General features: G+C 52.6%; 8 protein-coding genes across 8 annotated transcripts; 2 read left to right on the forward strand and 6 right to left on the reverse strand.

Moving 5' to 3' along the window:
- Positions 1-1,701: 1,701 nt before the first annotated feature.
- On the reverse strand, positions 1,702-2,311 carry IWZ02DRAFT_444298 (uncharacterized protein). Its single transcript, XM_066767099.1, has one exon. The coding sequence runs from the start codon at positions 2,172-2,174 to the stop codon at positions 1,896-1,898; it is 279 nt and encodes a 92-aa protein (XP_066625212.1). The 5' UTR covers positions 2,175-2,311; the 3' UTR covers positions 1,702-1,895.
- A 553-nt stretch (positions 2,312-2,864) lies between these two features.
- Positions 2,865-4,984, reverse strand: IWZ02DRAFT_444299 (uncharacterized protein). Its single transcript, XM_066767100.1, has 4 exons — positions 4,310-4,984; positions 4,091-4,253; positions 3,388-4,037; positions 2,865-3,325 (listed from the first exon to the last, which is right to left on the reverse strand). The coding sequence occupies exons 1-4, from the start codon at positions 4,709-4,711 to the stop codon at positions 3,308-3,310; spliced, it is 1,233 nt and encodes a 410-aa protein (XP_066625213.1). The 5' UTR covers positions 4,712-4,984; the 3' UTR covers positions 2,865-3,307.
- A 573-nt stretch (positions 4,985-5,557) lies between these two features.
- Positions 5,558-7,123, reverse strand: IWZ02DRAFT_372500 (WD40-repeat-containing domain protein; the record flags this gene model as incomplete). Its single annotated transcript, XM_066764637.1, has 3 exons — positions 5,558-6,789; positions 6,833-7,001; positions 7,061-7,123. The coding sequence occupies 3 exons, from the start codon at positions 7,121-7,123 to the stop codon at positions 5,558-5,560; spliced, it is 1,464 nt and encodes a 487-aa protein (XP_066625214.1).
- A 227-nt stretch (positions 7,124-7,350) lies between these two features.
- Positions 7,351-9,464, forward strand: IWZ02DRAFT_179848 (S-adenosyl-L-methionine-dependent methyltransferase). Its single transcript, XM_066762280.1, has 12 exons — positions 7,351-7,627; positions 7,702-7,748; positions 7,799-7,878; positions 7,940-7,962; positions 8,010-8,028; positions 8,083-8,184; positions 8,233-8,246; positions 8,297-8,346; positions 8,400-8,417; positions 8,469-8,606; positions 8,658-9,077; positions 9,135-9,464. The coding sequence occupies exons 1-12, from the start codon at positions 7,586-7,588 to the stop codon at positions 9,253-9,255; spliced, it is 1,074 nt and encodes a 357-aa protein (XP_066625215.1). The 5' UTR covers positions 7,351-7,585; the 3' UTR covers positions 9,256-9,464.
- Positions 9,465-9,698: 234 nt separating this feature from the next.
- Positions 9,699-10,954, forward strand: IWZ02DRAFT_514349 (uncharacterized protein; the record flags this gene model as incomplete). The annotated part of the gene is made up of 1 exon (XM_066770609.1): positions 9,699-10,954. Exon 1 carries the CDS (start codon positions 10,142-10,144, stop codon positions 10,952-10,954), a length of 813 nt encoding a protein of 270 aa, XP_066625216.1. The 5' UTR covers positions 9,699-10,141.
- Positions 10,955-11,969: 1,015 nt separating this feature from the next.
- IWZ02DRAFT_479798 (uncharacterized protein) lies at positions 11,970-13,546 on the reverse strand. Its single transcript, XM_066769098.1, has one exon. It carries the CDS (start codon positions 13,535-13,537, stop codon positions 12,293-12,295), a length of 1,245 nt encoding a protein of 414 aa, XP_066625217.1. The 5' UTR covers positions 13,538-13,546; the 3' UTR covers positions 11,970-12,292.
- A 292-nt stretch (positions 13,547-13,838) lies between these two features.
- IWZ02DRAFT_444312 (uncharacterized protein) lies at positions 13,839-14,280 on the reverse strand. Its single transcript, XM_066767101.1, has one exon. The coding sequence runs from the start codon at positions 14,181-14,183 to the stop codon at positions 13,893-13,895; it is 291 nt and encodes a 96-aa protein (XP_066625218.1). The 5' UTR covers positions 14,184-14,280; the 3' UTR covers positions 13,839-13,892.
- Positions 14,281-15,697: 1,417 nt separating this feature from the next.
- IWZ02DRAFT_488189 (uncharacterized protein) lies at positions 15,698-17,110 on the reverse strand (the record flags this gene model as incomplete). The annotated part of the gene is made up of 2 exons (XM_066769437.1): positions 15,698-16,540; positions 16,598-17,110. The coding sequence occupies 2 exons, from the start codon at positions 17,108-17,110 to the stop codon at positions 15,698-15,700; spliced, it is 1,356 nt and encodes a 451-aa protein (XP_066625219.1).
- Positions 17,111-18,807: the final 1,697 nt, after the last annotated feature.

Here is an 18,807-nt window from a genome sequence, read left to right on the forward strand (position 1 = left end):
GAGTTCTCTCAATGAAATCAAATGTATCATATTGACGTACATCGCTGATGTAGAGGCCTTGCTGCCGCATGTGAAAGCGATCCACATGGACTTGCCTGTAAGTCAGCTCGAGTTTCTCGGGTTGCGGCCATGCTGTGTCATGAAAGCTGCTGCCTCTGTCAATACCATTGTTTGGTAGTGAAACAACTTTGCAGCATCTCAGCCATTCATACAGCGGAGGATTCTCCGAGCCCCTTGGCATTTTTTCAACACGCGCAATCCGTTGGGAAAACCAAAGGAGCCGAGCTGCTGCTGGCTGGGTGTTGTGAAACATGAACTCCATTTGCGGACTCCGGATTCTTAAGTTGACATCGAACCTTGTATGTACCAGCAGTCAAAGCTCATGGTGAGAAGGGCTTAGTGATAGTGATCTAGATTCTCTCTTTCAAGGGGTACCACTTTTTGCGGTGTGAATTGGCCCCTAGGTTAGTGATTGTATAACGTACATTGCTCCAGGTAAGCTTTCATGGTTGATCAAGGAGCCCACTTGCCTGGGCTTGTAAAAAAAAAGGATAAACGCTTTCATATGCCGGCAATTAAGTCAATCAAGTTTGGTCTCTTCAACTTCTCTGGGTTATGTCAGTATGCTAGTGGCTCGATGCCCTCTTCCAAATGCCAGGGTCCGGGCCGGGCCGAGCGGCATGTGCACACTCGGAGAGGACGAGCTCGTACCATTCTATGGCCATTGCACAAACTACCAAGGACCAGTCAATGCAGCTAAATGGTGAACTTGTGTCAAGATGCCAAAAGTTTTGTAATGGATTTTCCACGGGCGGCGATAGTGACACCGACGGACTGGCTTCCAGGACCAAACAAGCTGTCGACGTTGCAACTCGAGCCGATTCATTCTCATTTGGGTACGCAGTCAGATAATTACCACATTGAAGATGATAATTGACTGGTTTAATATCATTGGCGATGCCTGTTGAAGGGCCATTGCAAGGATGAGGAGATGTGGAGCTATTTGGGTCTCGGCGCCTTCAGATGAGACCCACGTAGCCATCTGCTCATTAGATTTCGTGTTCCTAAGGGGAAACGTTAGGCGAATGATGCTTACGTTGGAGCGTCCACTTAGGAGATCATTGCCGCGCGCAACCGGAGTGCCGCCGCTGTTGAGAATTTGATACAGGCAAACCGTCAGTGCAATTGGACAAAATCGAGGGACCTAGGAATTCACGCGAGCAGTACAGGTGGCTTTGGCCCAGAATAGACGACTTTGGAGAGTTGTCCTTCAACTCCTACGAACTCAAGGAGATTTTTGTTGTGGAGTAGACGAATGCGTTCTAGCCATCATGCAAAAGATCTCTCCATTGGGGAGACATGGCAATTGTATCCTTGCTGGATCCAGCGCTGAAGGTGCCGCAGGGCCCGCAGATAACAGTGGGCGCGCTTACGCATTCGGCGCCAGCCAATACGAATGCGGCTCGAAAATCGAAGGATCCCTGAGCACACAATCTGTCTTTTGTGCCAGACTTTTGCTGCTCTGAATCTTACTTCTAGAGAGACAGGGCGATGGGGGGCCGAGACAAACTCCAACAAATCCATAGGAATGATGGCAAGAGGCAGGTAGGATTTGCGAATTTTGTCATAATCGGAGGAAGCCGAGGGCGGTACTATCTTCCGTGTCCCACTAAGCATCGGTCCATCCTGTCAACGTCCAAAGTCCATAGGAGAATCTGGTTTTGCATCAACAAGAATTTGTGACTGCCCCAGAATTTCGAAACGACCATTGGAGCAGTGGTCGGAACTGCAAAAATGCAAGTCCAATCTGGCTCGCATTGCCTTTGGGCCCTTTCGGAACCAGCTCACGGCAAGGTGCGTGTCGTAGCATCCAGATGCGGCTTTGAAAGTTTAAATCAGCCTGGAATGTACAACATCAGCGCATGACTCGATTTTGTCGAGACTGAAATACTGCACAGCATGAAGGGGAACGCCATTACCGCAGCTGCCGGAAGCCTTATTCTCGATGCTTCGTGGACAGAAGCACGATCAAAAGAAACCCCAGTCTCGAAAAGAAAGACAGGAAAAAAGCAAGCACAGCTGTAGAGGACACTTTGCGGTAGGTGGCCGAATCTGACTTGACATGTGCGAGATTTCATGTCAAGTCCCCTCTTGCATGAAGATACCGCGCCCATGGAGATTCAATTCAATTCCTGACCTTGCAACAGACGGAGCCGTAGGTCAATGTCATTTTGCTGGCCCCTGAGGAACACTCAAAGCTCGCCGCAAGCTTAGGCACTTTTGGGAATTCTCTCCAATTTCAAGATCAGTTTGGTTACATCCAAAGCTTGATGAGTCTGCTTGTATCTCTGAGGTCAAAAGCAAATCCAGAGCAACTCCTTGGTTGCGCGGTCGACCGTGTTCGCAGGGTAGGCAAGCGAACAAGATCGACCTTGAGCTCAGTTCCACTGCAACAGGATTCATGACCTCGGGCCCTCAGCACCCAGTTCAATGTGTGTCGATCACTGATCCCGGGAATGTCTCCTCAACGGTGAGACAACATAGGCATGATAGATGCAGTCAATCACTGCGGCAGGAGCAGCAAATTAGCGTCGGAGGAAAAGGCAGGACCTGGACTGTTCCCATCACGCCCTGGCCTGTTTGTAAACAGGCATGATCCGAGCCGAGACCAGCTGTTGCGGTAGGTAGATTGTAGGCGAACGGCTACTGATCGACGATAATGGGAGATTGGTCGCTGGGGCGCCACGAGGTGAGCCAACCGGCGTACGTAGCACAAATCATCGAGAACAAAAAAGTGAACAATGACCGGTCATCGCCGCCTCATTGCGCCGAGTTGAGTTGGTGAGAGGTGAGCAATCGCAAACGCCATCAAAAGTGAGTAAGCGAGGAGCCTGTAGGCCCAGTATGTTGGCGTATTCTGGCCTGTTGTCTCCGGCGTGACACGGGCAACTCGTAGGTGCGGGGGCGGCCTGCAACGCCGGCGAGTGGCGGCTTTGACCCTGGACAATGGGGCACGGGACTAGAGAACCGGATACCCCTTGCTCACAGGCAGGTACTGTTGCTCTCGCGCTGCTAGCCACTCAGAGCTCCAGTGATTGTCGAACCCTTCATGCACTTTATTTACACGAAAATCTTGATCTGCCATCCGCGGAGAACAAGCAAGTGGTACGGAAATGTTGAAGCAGTTTCCAACCAAGACGCCCACAACTTTAAGTAGAAGAACTGAGTCTCATGGACGAAATCAGGCAATGAAAGCCACAAAATGGCGCCAAACCAAGCTTCGTTACCCGAGCTTGTGTCCCTGAAACTACGATCGCTGGCTCTGCTACGGGTTGGATGAATATCAGCAACCACGCGTTTATCAGAGGGTACTTCAGATCAACTCACGCCACGTGGGCCGCCATGGACTATGACGGGCTCCGATATAGGGGTTGTGTCCCGACCTTCACGCGCCTTGAGTATGCGTCCTTTGTATTCTTTGCCGTGAAGCCGCGCAGTAGCTGTGTTCACCTCCCGAGCAGTCGAAAAGACAGCAACTGCGTAGCCATTTTTCAAATGAATTCTGAGGGGATTCCCGTACTGGCTCAGCAGAGTACGGAGCTCGGTTTCTGTGACAGAATAGTCGAGGCCTCGAATCAAGACGCTCCGGGGCTCGGTCGAAACAGATCCCTTGGCCACATTGACGGGAATTCCGTGCTCGTTCAAACGGTAGCTCGGCGGCATAGCGGGAGGCATCGCCATAGCAGGATATGGTGGCGGGTACGGGGCCACGGGCATCTGTATAGGAGAAGGGTACATGGGTGCCGTCATTCTGACAGGAGGGGATGAAACCAAGGGAAAGAATGGGTCCTTGTCTTCCAGCGCACTAAAGACGGATTGGGGGCAGATGTTTGACCGCTCAAAAGAATGTCCTCGAAGCTCTGGATACACATCTTGGCAATTGCACCTGATAAGCCTTGGACGATCCTGAGAGACGTCAAAGTGGTGCAACAGGAGAGGCTGTTGTGTTCGGTCGAATTTGCTCCGCCTCATGAGCTCTGGATCGTGTCAGCAGCAGCTCGGTTTTGTTGGGTAGAACAACAGGAATTACCGTAAACTCTTTCCGCCTCCTCATCTGTTCGGACGCTGAAATAGCCCTTTCTGCCTTCTGGCAATTTCCACGGCCGTGGATCTACCTCTGTCCATCCAGGCTGGTTCGTCGTGAATTGCCTTGCTATGTCTTTCAAAGTCCGCCAGTCACAGTCGGGAGGTAGCTAATGGCTTTGTTTTTAGCATCACCACAAATTTGGTCTCAGTATCAAAGCCATACCCCTGAGATTAAGAAAAAATTCTTTTCCTTGGGCCGCGTAGGGCTATGTTTGGACAAAGCAGCGGGCATTTGAAATTTGACCAAGGCCTGCACTGCCGGAACTAGGACGATTGGTTCTGTAGTGACGGATTCCCACAGTGGGGCATATGTAGGTGCCCGTCGTTTGACAGACGCCAAGTGACAATGGCTTGCCCAGAGTTCAATTGCAGGTTTTTGAGATGACGAAGGGAAGAACGGAGAAGCGAGAGCGAGCAACGCGGGACAGAATGGCTTGTGTATGGACCAGGGCGAGTTGTTCCGTCTTATATATTCCACCGTCCTCAGGCACAGTGACTTGGCACGCGAGGTATGTCTACGCGCCCCTTCCAAATGCGTGGCATACAAAGAATCGAGAAGCGGCATCAGCAGAGCAGCGGACTCTGGTAGAACGAGGGCAGAGACAGAACATGCAGAGGACCCCTGCCCACATCGTCCTTATTCCTGGGAGGCATCAGCCCTTGCCGCACGCGCAGAGGACCTTAGCACGTTGGCAAGGGTCAAGGATTCGCCTGCGGATCCAGCCAGCGATACGAGGCCATGTCGAACAAGCAACGCAGGATTGGAGATAGTGCGACGAGCAATCTGGGGGCATGCGCAAAGCCGCGCGCGAGCCGCGAGTGCCCTGTGTTGTGGCGTCTGTCAGCCTCGTCCGGGCAGTATACCGTTTCGATACATGCAGCGAGCTTGCAGGTGGGCCGGTAGCTCGTCCCTCGTTGTGTGGCATGTCACCAAACGCCGTTCGATTTTGGAACGTCGGTAGACAACGACAGCTTGCACCATTCGGAGACGTGCTTCTGCAGCTACAGCCGGCTTTCCAGCGTTGCCGTCATGCCGCTTTGGTCCAGCAGGACGCACCATGTGTGAAACCCAAGACCACTTGCAATGTGCACGACGCATCTGCGAAACCTTGAGCTGAAGATGGCTGGCGCAATGGTCTACATTGCCGTCGTGTGAGCAAGTAGATGGATGCGCTCAATCATATTGGATACCGACAAAAGTTAGAGAGGCTTGCACCCACTCCATTTCTCTTCGGGCGACGAAGATCGTTTTAGGACGACACCAAGTGATTGCGCCCACGTAGGCAGACTCGATGGCGTAAGACTGTGCCGAGTCGTCACCGTGAAGAAGAGTACACAGTTTGAGAAAGTTTTAAATCATTTGCTGGTCACAACCGAGGAGGGAATATGCACTACAAGGTGGGCGGAAACCTCATGGAGTTTGACTTCTGGAGGGAACGCGCCAAAGGATGAGCCTTTGATCAAATCCACCACTCAGCAGCCATTCTTGTTCTCCGCCATCCGTGGAAGCGACTTTGCCAGCCCACAAGCACCGAATTTTCGACCCAGGCTCGTGGCCTTTCAATGTCTTGACAATTTTGCCAGTGTGGGCCTCTATTCCCCTGACAAGCCCGTCGTCGCCATTTACCCAGACCCCACTTCCGTCTGGTCTCCAGGCAAGAGACGGTGTGGAGTACGGCGTCTGCGGGGCAAGGGTGGAGCACTGGACAAGGATTGCGGCCAACTCTCGTTCTTGCACCGCAAGAGCTTCCCGGGCCTGAGAGGCTTGATTCATTGTTGCGAATTCACCTTGAGAGACGGCGGCATCTGACGTCTCGCCGGAGGCCTCTGTGAAAGATCCCGGGCGATTTGCAGTAGCGGGTGGGACGAGAAGTCGAGCAATGATCAACTTCATGTGCGGGACAGCAGATGTTGCAACCGCCAGGAGAGATGGATCTGTTGGAGAGAGAGCTATGCTAGATGGAGTAAAGGCTATCCAGGCATTGGAGGCAGGTGCAAGGTTTTGCTTTCCAAGGAACTGTAAGGTGACGGGGCGTTCCAAACCGGCGGAACCGCCTGCGGCATCAGGGAGCGAATAGTACTGGAGAAATGTGGAGTCCCTGCGAGTCAGTAGGAGCAGGGGCTTGGCGGTGTCTGGGTGCTCGATGAAAATTAAGTCCTCTGGATTCGTTGGCAAGACCAGGGTTGCGATTGGAGCCTCGAGTCTGAGCGTAGATTCGTTGCTCTGCCGAAGGTTGTAGAGGAAGACTTTGGCGTCCCAGCCAGCTGTGGCAACCCACACACCATCCGCCTGTTCACGCGAGGCAATTCTGACTGCGTATTTGGTGTGGTCCTTTCTCTCGTCGAGCACCTTCTCCTCCTTGCTGTCATAAAGCACAAGCTTCCCCGACATGCTCGAGGTCAAGAGGTATCGTCCAGCGATCAAGTCGTATGCAAGTATGGGCGAGTCTTGTACATGGGTCAAGGATCGGTGAACGTTGAAATGTTCATTCTGCGACGACAGGATGTGTAGGCGGCGGTCGGCGGTCGATGCCATTACAAAAGGCGCGGGAGTAGCTCCGCCAAAGGCGGCATTCTCAACAGAGGTATTGAGGATGTTGGACGACGTGGGCATCCCTGATAGTTGGGTGGGAATCGAAGGAGCTATTCTCTCAGCAAAGTGCTTGGATCTTTGAGACACACTTACTTGGTTCGCGCCAGGCCTTTGATTCATCTTCAACCCCAAGCTTCTCGAAATTCAAGCTCAAATCGAACAGTTCCTTCTCTCGCAGGATTTGCTCCAAAGAGATGTCGCCTTTGGCAGTCGATCCAGCATCTTGAGGCAGTCTTGCTTCTTCAAGGAATGCTTCGAGTGTCTATCGAAAGCTTTCGTCAATTAGTCTTGACTTGCGGCATCAAACCGCGTGGAAGCCACCTTTTCGAAATTGTTGGCGCGCAGGAATCTGGCCACCAGGACCGCGGGAGACAGTGAAGCCATTGCTTCGCGTACTTCCAACTGCTTGCGCGACGAGGGAGCGAGCCGACCGTGTGTTGAGGACAGAGGGTAGAACGGTTGAAGGTAAGGCTGCTGAAGTGTGCCGTGTGCGCGACGGGACATTGTTAATGAGGTCATGAGTCGCGGCGCGAGTCAGTGTTGTTGCTTAGTCACGGACCTGGTCTGTGGGTTGACAACGTCAAATCCATCTCCTACATGCAGTGCCAAACAATCCATCTTCCATCAGTGAAGATGATTCTTATAATGTTGAATTTATGCATCATGTTTTAGCATCAGGACAGGAGCATCACGGGATTTGTGAAAGCTTTCTCCTCACGCTCATAAGCGTGCCGTCAGACTTTGGTTGTGCCGCCGTCATGCATTAGACCCGACCAATCTAGCTCTTTCGCTCTTGGCTCATTCCTAGACTTCTATCGTCCGTCTTCTTCACGAACAAAGGCAGCAATGGCTACTCATTCATCCAGCAGTGGATCTCTGGAAGCAGATGTAGGCTGCCTGGCTCGATCTTGCATTCGACCCGCAGGAGCGTTGAGAGTGACAACCGCTGACGCGCTTCTCAGTCCGCGCACACCGATCAGGATTCCGCGCTGGGAGATTCTTCGGCGTCGTGAGTCCGAGCTGCAGCGCAGTGAAAACCGCTTGTTCTAATTGGATCAGACATACCACGTCGTTGACGCCTTCAATTCTTGACTATCGTTATGAGCATGGGAGAAGATATCATGCTTACAAGGACGGCAGTAAGTCTCCCACGACCCTGTGTTTCTCAGGTCCAGAAATGTTGACTTTGCGATCCAAAAGTCTATCATTTGCCAAACGATGAAGTAAGACAGCCCCCGAAAATCCAGACAAAATCGACTGATCGCCGCAGGTCGAAGCTGACCGCTTGGGTTCGTGACAAATCCACATTGTGCAAGACCACCCTAACTGTGCGCCTTATATAGACCTCCAGCATCATCTCTTTCGCTTAACTACTGACGACGCTCTGTATTTGTCTACGCTTCCGACCAATATTCACAATGTATTAGACATAGGGTGTGGTACTGGTATGTGCGCGCAAGCTTACTGTGCTTTCTGGCACTGATTTCCACTAGGGATTTGGTCCATCGTTCGTCGAGACGTAGTCCCTTTTTCGTGCAGCAAATCTGACTTTCAAAGGAGTTTGCCGATGAGCATCCAAGTGCCAATGTGCTTGGGATAGACCTAAGGTATCATTCATCATATTATCGGCTTCCAGGTTCGGCATTGCTAAGATTCGCAGTCCCATTCAGCCAACTGAGTACGACTGTGGCATTTCAGGCTTGACGGTGTGGTGCTGACGTATGTTTAGGATCCCCCCAAATTGCAGCTTTCTCGTCGATGATGCTGAAGACCAATGGGCATGGGACACGAAGTTCGACTTCATCCACGTTCGTGCGATGGTTGCTGCAATCAAAGATTGGCCGCGATTACTCGGACAAAGCTACGAGTAGGTCCGATAGCTATCAGACCATGCCATACGCTGACATTGCGGCTCCAGGTTCCTCAATCCGGGTGGTTACATTGAGCTCCAAGATCTATGCATGCCGCCAAAATGCGACGATGGCAGTGCTCCCTCCGATTCGGCCATGTTTGAAATATCTTCTCTGTTTGGCAGAGCTGCGGCTATGGTCGGACTTGACATGCAAGCTCCCTCCAAATTCCCACAGATGCTTCGCGCCCTTGGCTTCGAAGATGTTCACACACGACGGTACAAATGGCCCATTGGCCCTTGGGCCAAAGGTTCAAAAGAAAAGCTACTCGGGCAATGGGCTCTTCAAGACTGCTTTGACGGGATGCAGGGTGGAACTATGGCATTCTTCACTCGCGTGTTGAAGATGAAATCAGAGGAGGTCGAAGCGCGTCTTGCAGAAGCGCGGAAGGAGATGAAAGGCCAAAAAATTCACCTTTATCTTCCTGTGTAAGCCCTATGAGCTCTTTGATCATTTCATACATTGCTTATTAACGCCGACGCAAGATTATTCACGTATGCACGGAAGCCATTGACCGGAAGCCAAACGGTCCAGCCTGGTCCTGTCCTAGGAAGCTCTGGAGAGGACGCAAATTCGCCTGCTCAGGCTTCTTCCGAGTCATCATGATTTTTGTGAGCACCATGCACTGACACCGGGCTTGCAGAAAAAGTTGGAGTTGAGTCCCGAGCGAGGGCAAGATCAACGGCAGCACGAAGAGAAACCTGAAGCAGCCACAAACTGAGTTGGGAGCCGAGAAACAAAGCAAATATTTATGAGACATCGCACCAACCCGCGTCCAAGTCATGTGAGCAGCATTTTTGGAAAAGTCTGATGACTTTGCGAGTCGCTTGTCGAACGGCAGGAATGGTGTCAGTGTGGAGAATCACCCGTGAAGAAAAGCAGGATGAGGCTGCAGCCCTAGAATCCTGGCAGCGGTGAGCCGTTGTTTGCCTCGTATTGGTCGGCGGCCTGTTATGAGCAATCTGGACACTGTATTATTCAGCAACCCGCACCTTGATTCGACACAGGAACTTGCGCGGGGCGCTTACTTCTGAGCCCCAATCGAACGGAAACCGTGGGTTGCCGGTGCGTCACTTGTCTCCTTGGAAGGATCTCGTTCATGCTTTGGCATCATGGATTTTTCGAAATTGAGAGGAATCACATTCCCAGGGTTGTGTGAACCTTCTAGGGAGCCCTGCCCAATGATGACCATCCTGGTCCACAGCAGGGATCTTTTCAGTGGGCGGGGCGGCAAGCGCTTCGCAGCCCTCGTTTTGCACACGCGCCTTGCCAGACGCGACAGACGCCTGTCTTTGTCCAAAAGTCATTGGGTTGAACCGTCCTGCAAGGAGCGGATTGGAAACCCTCGACATGTCACTTATCCCGAGCAACGACATACGGAACGAGCTCACAGAGAGAGGATCCACAGAGAGAGGATCAGCCAAACTGTGGCGTATCCTCAGGGGATCGTGAGAGAATTGCAGCCTTCCTGGTGTTACAACGCCGGTCCCTCATGAGCAACGGGCCGTCAATCATCCATGTGGTACTGTGGGTGCATCTCGGGAGACCTGCTTGCAGTGCTTCACAGGCAGCGTGGCTCGACCTGAGAGGCGTCAAAGATGCCACCGTTGACCCCAAAAACTGTTGTGCACAGATTTTGATGGTGTGTCTAGACGCCGTCCCGCGCGCTTGCCCTCATCTCGTCTCTGGTCTCACAGCGCCCGTCCAGGGCCTCTTCTTCAAAAGGTTGATGGGTTCCAAACTCCAAGGTTGGTTGAATGTAGCGGTGAGTCCCAATGTCGGAAAACGCTCCGTGGGGGCAGAAAAGACAATGAATGAAGACACACGAAATCCTTCACGATCCCCTGGATCTGAGCTTCGGAGGAATACAAACGAGGAAACATACTACCAGCCCACATACAATTTGACGGATCCCTGCAGCAGTGGCTACAACCTTGACCGCAGCTACTCCTCCAATATACGCACATTTTTGGCCATAATGCTTTTCCCCGGAGCATGCATGTCTGGCTCCTGGCCGATCGTCCAAACTCAAATTACCATGCAGCGTGCGGTAACCTTAGTACACAACACGCCAGACGGCAAGCATCTCTTGTTTAAGAATTTGGCCTCTGCATCGAAAATCGCAGACACACATGGCAAGGGCATCTGGTTTTCAAGGTCACACAACAATATTCAAGGGCAGCTGAGAGCCGTCTGTCCAAGCTGTGTGCCCGCTGATCTTTCTTCAGAAGCAAGCCTGGATGAGTCGATAGCCTCAGCGATTGACAATACCAGGGCGCCGAGGATTGACGAAATCCTTGGCTAAGCCCAAACAGGCACGGAGTATTTGACCTCTACCATTAGAGTACAAAAATGACGTATCGAAGAATTTGTACTCAAGTGCAGCGAATGAGCCAGCACAGGTGCTCAGGTCGCCGAATTTTCCTCATGCACGATAAACATGACACAGACAGCCATCCCCACAGAATCTTCGCCATTATCCCAAGGCTTCGCTCATCTCCGGGCAGCAAGACAGTCGTCGCACAGCAAGCTGCCAACCTCCAAGGAGTTCTAACCAGCCCTGCATCAAGCAGCCTCAGAATCGGATATGCGAACCATGTTATTTCCGGGGGCCATGGGGATGCAGAGGCCAAACCCCGCGAAGTTCCAGCAGTGTCACTTTGTTTTCTGAAAGTCGGAATGGCTCCGGCCGTTCATGCTCATTTGGACGCCTTCGGACCTGCTTGAAGCCATTGTTATTTTCACCGGTGCTCGCCGCTCCGATCTCCTAAACAGGTGTAGTGCGCTGTGTGTCTCAACTCACATAATTCTCGCCAGCCTCGTTGGTGGTCCCCTGGCCGCGCAGACAGAGGGCGCAACCTCTCGAATTCCAACGACTTGCTTGCGAACGGATTGCGTGTCTTCGTACCTGAAGCAGCGACAGCGGAGCACGATGAGTAAACGACTTTTAAGTGGGTCTGGAGTTAGGGCCGAGCACTTGCGGCACACGCGCCACAGCTTTGCAGCGCCAGCAAACTACTGGAGAAGCACACAGGGTGTATTCGTCGACAAGGAATGCCAATCTCCCCCCTAAATGTCAGTCAAAAAAAGAAACAAGACACCGTAAGGCATTGCGAGGCATAAGGCAAGCTCTACGACTTGATGATCGTCATATTGCGAAGCCTTGGCGAGATTCAATTGCACCACCAAACGCGCCCGGCAAAGAGAAGTTGTGAAGTTTTCTTTCCATTTCTATTATCCCATTGTCTACTGAAAGCCAGCCGTTACCCGAAAATCTTCTGGACCCAATGAGTGGAGAGTCAGAAGCAAAGCGTGTCCCAGTCGCAAGAAATCAATCGAACCGTCCAGAAAGAGGGGGGGAAAGCCGAATCGAATCGCAAATCAACAAGTGTAAAAGGGGAGTGTTGGAGGAAAACCGATGGAGTCGCTTTCGTATGTTGTCCAAGAAGTGATGCGATCTTTCCAAGGACCAAGGCGAGTTACTCCAAGGAGCTAGCCGCGCACGCTTTCGGCCCGGCCCGTTCCATCGCCATGTGTGCCTAACGACCTGAGCAACTTGCGACGACAACACAGCATGAAACGAGTAGTGACCATGTACGCCATTCAGATTGGACCCCACGCTCTCTTGCCTTGTCGTTCAAGATCAACGTGGAGGGACGTTGGCGTGGTAGGCGATCTCTTCCTTGCGCACAGCCTCCTCAACGCGCTCCGCATCCAGGAACCTGGTGGCTTGGAACTGCTGCACTTCAGGGTCGTGCTGGACGCGCTGGACGCGCTGGAGCGGATTGCCCTGGTGGTTAATGATGTATCCATGGTCTCTGCGAGCATGATTGTACATGATCAAGCCGTCAAGGCAGGCCACCTCGCATGACTGGCACTGGTAGTAGCTGCCAGTGTGGTAGACCAGCTCGTGGCGCTGCTTGAGGTGCTCGGCATCGAATGTCTCTACGCAAAAGCCGCAGGGAATCTGGTCGCGAAAAGCAGGGTCGAGCCAGTCGTAGTATCCGGTGTGGGCGGCATTCTGGATCTGCCAATAGTTGGCTGTCAGAACGACTCCGTCGCCGCTGTCGTTGCCGTGACCGTTCTCTGGCTTCTCCTCGACCGAGTCGGTCGCCTCGCTCTTGCATTCCATCTTAGTGCTGCCAGCTCCGGAGTTGTTGTCGACCTGAACGTTTTCGGACATCTGATCGGTCGAGACCGTAGCATCCCTTTTGCGCTCCATCTCGACAGTGGCATCGCCGGTGGATTCCTTCCTGTCGTCACAGCCCGGCGTGGACTTGGCAGAAATCGTCGCCTCGCTGTCGTACTCGGTCTTGATAGTGTTGCCGGTGTCCGCAGATTGGCCGAAGGAGTGAGCGTAATGGTAAGTGGGAAGAGTCTCAGTCGTGATCCACTCGGGAGGAGTGTTGTTGCGGTTGTTGACGAAACCTTCCTGGTGGGCATTGACGGTGTTACTCGGAACCTTCAAAGTGCCGTGGCCCGCCTCGTTGTACGCGGTTTTGAAGCCCAGGAAAGGACCCGTGTAGGAGTTTCCCTCAATTTGAGTGTAGGGGTTGAACTCGGGTTTCTCGGGCTTCTCAACTACGACAAGCCAATCATGGAGGCTTGAATCACTACCAAAATCGCTGTCCCAATTGACATCGTGGCGGGGGTGGTCGGGAGGGTAGATTGGCGGAGCCGGAGCCGGAGTCGACGAGCTTGGAGGGTCTGTCTTCATCTTGGCGTTCATGTTGAGCTTGACGATGAGTTTTTTCTCTCCTTCCTTCTGGGCCTCAGCCTCGGGCTCAGCCGTGTGCTCAGCTTTGGACTCAGTCTTATCCTCAGCCTTTGGGTACTTGCGCGGACGGCCACGAGGGCGGCCGGTCGGAGTCTTTCTCTTAGCAGCCATGATCTCTGGTGAGTATGCCGGGGTGAGTGTTGTTTTTTGTGGTTTGATGGTTTTCTGGGGTGTGCTGCAGAGCTATCTGCCCAAGGTTGTGCCGTTTCTGAAAGCTAATCAGTCTCAGGCTCGATGCCTTCAAGGCAGACGAGTCTCTTTGAAGCCGGGGCTGCTCCTCAAAGCGAATGCTTACCTACGCCAATGACGCCTCAATATCAAAGGTCTACCGTGACCAAAGGGCGTCTCTCAAAGCAAATGGTGCCTGACAAGGCGGAAGAGCAAGGTTCAGACTTGGGGGTGTGCAGGAAATCGAATGTGTGCTGCTCGAATGCAGAGCGTCGAACTGAAGTGCAGGTGCACCGTGCTACCGCCGATGCGGGCAAGGCGCGAGTGGATTTGGTGATAGTACGTGATGGAGCGACTCTGAATATAAAAAAACCGTGCAATCGAAAAAAGAGGTGGGAGAGTTGGAAGGGAGTGTGATCCGAAGAGTGTGATCCGAAAAGCGAGTGTTGTGGGAAGGGCTCGGGCCGAATCGGATGTTGTGGTGTTGTGTAGGGTAGTGCGTGGGCGTCAGTCGCAGCCAGATCCCCCATCCTCTCTCATCCCACCCAAAAACCAGTAGCAAAAATGTGCTACTGGCCCAAGCTTTCATCCTTCTTCTTCTTGTTGTTGTACTGCCTCTTCTTCTCCTGCTGGTCGCTCTTCTTCTTGGGAGGTCTTTCGTACTCTGCCCCGTGTTTGTCTCTCCTGTGCTTCTTAATCATGTCAGGTCGACTCCTGATTACGTTACACTCCGGGCATCGGAAAGGTCCGCGATTTTGATGGGTGTATTTCTTATGGCGAATTACTGAGTTCAACCACTTGTAGGTCTTCTTACTGCCACGGCAGTCTGGATGGTCGCAGACGAAGGGAGGTGTATCTTCACTTTCTTCGTCACCTTCGTCCCCTTCCTGGCGAGAATTGCCCTGACTCTGCTGCAGACCCGCTCCATGGTGTGGACCATTCTCGACCTGACCGTACAGATTGCCATGGTTGTATGCATCGACTTGACCGGACGGATTGTCGTTGAATACACTGTACCGACCGTGCGGGTTTTGCTGCATGTTGAGAGTGTTCTGAATGTACGGGATGTGCGGAACGGTGGAGGTGCTGGGATCGTACATGTTGTTCTGACCGTAGAGGTTGTTCTGAGCAATCATGGTGTTCTGAGGGCGCGCGTTGTGGTCGAAGCACTGAACTTCCTGAGGGTACTGGATATCCGGAGGGTATTGAATGCCCTGATGGTATGTGGCACCCGCGAACCGCTGAATTTCCTGAGGGTACAGAGTGTCCTGAGGATGCGGTCCGTCCTGAACGTTGTCATGGCCCTGGTCGTACGCGGAGGCTGGGGCATAGTCACTTCCCCCAAGATTCGGGGCTCCATGGAAATCCCGAGGGAGCAACGGATAGTGCTCAAGAGCGGAAGGGGGCGGGACTGGGAAGGGATTGGCGGAGGGGTCCAGCAGAAACGCGGGAGGTTGAGATCGCATGAAGGTCATGTTGCTCAGGACCGCCTCCCCGGTGGGGAAGTTCGGGCCTCCGAGCGGCTGATATTGAGGTCTCTTGGGAGACATGGCTGGTGTTTGAGAAGGTTGGAGTCGAGTTAAGGTTCGTAGAAGATAGAAACGGAAGTGGAAGTGCGGTGAGGTTCAGATCAGCGTCAGAAGATGCTTTTGAACGGGAGTCGGTGGAAACCCAGCCAGATCGCACACGCCGTCGCCGAGACCAGCATCACGACATCATCACGGCGGATAGGTAAGGTCCCGGCCGCCGGGCATCTAGGAGCTGCCATGTCGAATACGACGGGGAGGTTCAGTACTACAGTCACAGACCTGAGCAGTCGATCACATTTTGATGGAAGTTTCAAAGGGATATGGTGATTCTTCTTTTATTTCCATTACTTATCATCTATCGGTATTGACGGCTGACTGCAAGTGTTCCCGAAAGAGAACGAAATTCAGCGTTCAATCTTTTTGCTGAACGTCGTCGACAAAATTCTGCGAATTTTGCGTCAGCCGTGACTGCTATTTTTCGACGTCGAGAAAGGACGAGACCTACTATGTTGAAACAGCCAAATGGCTTTGTTTCTTACGTGGTCGGCCTCCCACTCATTCATTTACCAGTGCCCTATGCATTGTGACCGCGGAATTCCGGGTGTACAGAGTTGATATGTTTTGCCAGACTATCGCTTCGATGGAAGTTTTTCCCACAGTGCGGACATGGATAATTGAAGCTTCGTATGTGTTCCGCGTTCTGGTGTCGATTCCTGCTTCTCTTGACCTTGAATCTGCGATCACAGTGTCTACAGCCCCAGCGGAGTCCATCATCACCATCGCTTTGCGCCACAACGGGCTGGGCGTTGTCATGGCTTCCGTGGTCTGACGCGCCGACGCCAGGATGATCTTCAGCGTTGGCTATCCCAAGAGCAGCCATGTCTTGTTGGACTTCTTGTTGAGTGGTTGGCGCAGGAATACCAGCGAGCCGGTGGGGTTGATGTCCAAAACCGGGATGCGCAATCTGCCCGGGTCGGTATGCAGTCGGCGTACCTGCACCTCCAAAACCAGGGTATGTGTATGGTTGCGGATTATGGGGCAACAGCGGCCCGTATGGGCTTATGTATCCGGTATATGGATTCTGGTATCCGGGATATGTAATCTGCTGAGGAGGCTGCTGAGTAGGAGGGTTGGCGACAGGCGGATATGTGTACTCGCCCCCAAGGCCAATATATCTGGTCCGCGCAGGAAGATTGGCAACTGGTACAGCTTGAAGTCCGCCATATTGTGCCACCAGGTTGGGAGGATTGGCCGCTGGCCCAGCTTGAAGCCCGCCGTAAGGATTTTGTGCTACCAGATTGGGGCGATTGGCCACTGTTAGGGGTTGCCGTGTGCCAAAATGATTATTGACCGCCGGGGCGGGAGGATTGGCGACTTCCAGTGCATGATGTTCGCCACCAATGCCAGGGTATGTATTCTATTCCCGGCGGTCAGCAGCTTGTTCAGCTTGCATCCCGCTTCCAAAGAAACTTACTGGGCTAGGATTTAATTGATTGCCTTTCTCCAAATGTCGAATATCAAATGCCGAGCCCAGATTTGGCTTCGAAGGAGGATTCACTGTTGCATGAGGTCGATTTTCGCCTCCAAAAGGGATTGACTGCTGGTATAAAAGATTCGTAGCTGGCGGAACCATGATTTCGGGTCTGTAGCCGGGGCGAGTGGACTGATATGGACGGTTATAAGCCCCCGCGGCTCGATACGCTATTCCATTATGGTGTATTATGTTGGGATCGTGTTCTTGCTGGACAGGCCCTTGTTCCGTTGTAACGTCAGTTGCTGCACCTCGCCGTCGTTCACGTGTCACCCAAGCGCTTGTGCCGGGATTGAAAAATCGAACAGGCGCAACTGGAGCGAAGGGAACGGCATCTTGCATCCAGAGATCGTGGATCCTTGTCAACCGCTCCTCGGTGAGCTCAACTGGTGTCGGCCTTGAGCGCTTATTACGGGTTGCCCGCTTGCCTGATTGGTGCGGTCTTTTCGGAGCCATTTCGAAGTTTTGTGAACTGAAGATTGGGAATGCGGCTTGGAAGGTGTGTAATTCGCTGCTGAACAGAGGTATTCGTTGTCTCTCGGCACAAGAAGGGGGACTGCTCCCGGCACTTTATGGGCTAAACTCACTTACGACATTCAACTGCGACGTATCAAAGGCTCGCAGAAGTCATGTTGCCGACATTCAAATCCGGTCGCGAACAAAGACAGCCGAATAGGCCCAGGGTGAGCGCGCAACAGGATAAAGCGCGGCGAAAATACTTTGTGCAAATAGGACAATGGGCAGCATCGTAAGCCTACACACTCCAAAGAAAGTCTCGTGAAGGTGTAGGGTGGCAACGTGACAAGAGCTCCTGATGCGGAAGTTGACACTCGAGATCGCTCAGATCGTGATCAAATCCAAGCGAGGTCTGGGTCGCATATGAAAATGTTGCAGCGAGGTTTTTTTGGAGAGGCTCTGCTGCAAGTGCTTGTTCGAAGTTCTTTGTGCCAGGCTTTGAGAAAATGAAGTTCAGTTTTCAGGAGACTCATATCTCTTGGATGTCATCCATAGCCTTGATCGTGGCGATACGGGCTCTCCTCCAAACCTCAGGTCAGGAGGCGAGCTTGCTCTGGCGTCATGGGGAAGCGGCAAAAGTCGATGCTGACACTCAAATTTAGAGAATACCAGGCACGCATAGATTCTACTATCCTTGCGAAAAGGAAATTGAATCTGGAAGTGGTCCTCGAAACTTTCAAAGCGGACGGTATGATTGACTGATTAAGCGGATTCCAAAAGTTCTTCAGCAGAATTTGGTACGAGGATCACAAACCACAGTATCAGAGCAGTCGTCAAAAGTAGCAAGTCGGAGAGTACCCTTATTTTCTCATATTCTTTGGTTTGCTACCTGTCCATCGACGGATACTGGATCCAACTCCCTCGCCACCCCGAACTCTAGCAGAATCGATCGTGCAAGGCCCTTAACATCTTCCAGCAACACCATTTGCTCAAAAGACAAGAAAATCCCCACTTGCATCAAAGAGAATCGCCGAATATTGCGCTCAGTCATTGTTCCAACCTCACGACCGAAGATGTTTTCGGCAGACCCGGTCGTCGTGTTTCCCCTTTGTTCCCCGGCTGGTCGGGCGGCCGTCGTCAAAGCCACAGCCCTAATCGCAGGCCCTCGCATTGTCCGCGTTTATGTCAGCGTTGTTGCCGATGGCTTTGTTCTTCTTGTCGCCGTGCTTGCTGCCTTGGGTGCTCTCAGTCCTTGCTCCGGTTTGCTGGTCCGACATCTCGAGAAGACGCGGGTCGATGAGACTCAGATCGATAGTTTTCTTGGGCTGCTGAGGGCTGCTGCGCTTAAATCTGGCAAGCATGGTTTCTGGGCTGCGCACCGAATCGTCGGACTCTGTCTGCTCTTCACCCTCGGTGTGAGGGGGCGCTAAGGGGGGTTTAATGTAGGGATACTTGTAGTCGTATGATTCTTCCCATGTGGTTGGCTCTGGGTACTCATATTTCTGCGCATTGGGATGTTGATCTTGAGGCTGTTGAATCTTCGATCCAGCGAGGACTTTCAGATTGCCCTTGCCATCCTCGTTGTGCTGAGTCACAAAGCCACCAAAGGCCTTTGCTGTAGTGGGAGTGTTCTCCTCGTCCTTGGCAATGGCTTGTTTGCCGGGGTCGTGCAGAGACTTTGATTGAGGATTTTTGGG

This window comes from Phyllosticta citriasiana (assembly GCF_038021145.1).
Source record: "Phyllosticta citriasiana strain CBS 120426 chromosome Unknown IWZ02scaffold_3, whole genome shotgun sequence".
Taxonomy (NCBI): domain Eukaryota; kingdom Fungi; phylum Ascomycota; class Dothideomycetes; order Botryosphaeriales; family Phyllostictaceae; genus Phyllosticta; species Phyllosticta citriasiana.

Bases quoted from the DNA above. Each gene is read 5' to 3' on its own strand.
- IWZ02DRAFT_444299 (XM_066767100.1), bottom strand. From the start codon at position 4,711: ATGCCGCTTCTCGATTCTTTGTATGCCACGCATTTGGAAGGGGCGCGT. The intron at 4,254-4,309 runs GTATGGCTTTGA...CAAAGCCATTAG, and splicing joins ATTTTTTCTTAATCTCAGGG to CTACCTCCCGACTGTGACTG. The intron at 4,038-4,090 runs GTAATTCCTGTT...GACACGATCCAG, and splicing joins GGAGGCGGAAAGAGTTTACG to AGCTCATGAGGCGGAGCAAA.
- IWZ02DRAFT_444298 (XM_066767099.1), bottom strand. From the start codon at position 2,174: ATGGGCGCGGTATCTTCATGCAAGAGGGGACTTGACATGAAATCTCGC.
- IWZ02DRAFT_479798 (XM_066769098.1), bottom strand. From the start codon at position 13,537: ATGGCTGCTAAGAGAAAGACTCCGACCGGCCGCCCTCGTGGCCGTCCG.
- IWZ02DRAFT_179848 (XM_066762280.1), top strand. From the start codon at position 7,586: ATGGCTACTCATTCATCCAGCAGTGGATCTCTGGAAGCAGAT. The intron at 7,628-7,701 runs GTAGGCTGCCTG...CGCGCTTCTCAG, and splicing joins GTGGATCTCTGGAAGCAGAT to TCCGCGCACACCGATCAGGA. The intron at 8,607-8,657 runs GTAGGTCCGATA...TTGCGGCTCCAG, and splicing joins TTACTCGGACAAAGCTACGA to GTTCCTCAATCCGGGTGGTT.
- IWZ02DRAFT_444312 (XM_066767101.1), bottom strand. From the start codon at position 14,183: ATGAAAGCTTGGGCCAGTAGCACATTTTTGCTACTGGTTTTTGGGTGG.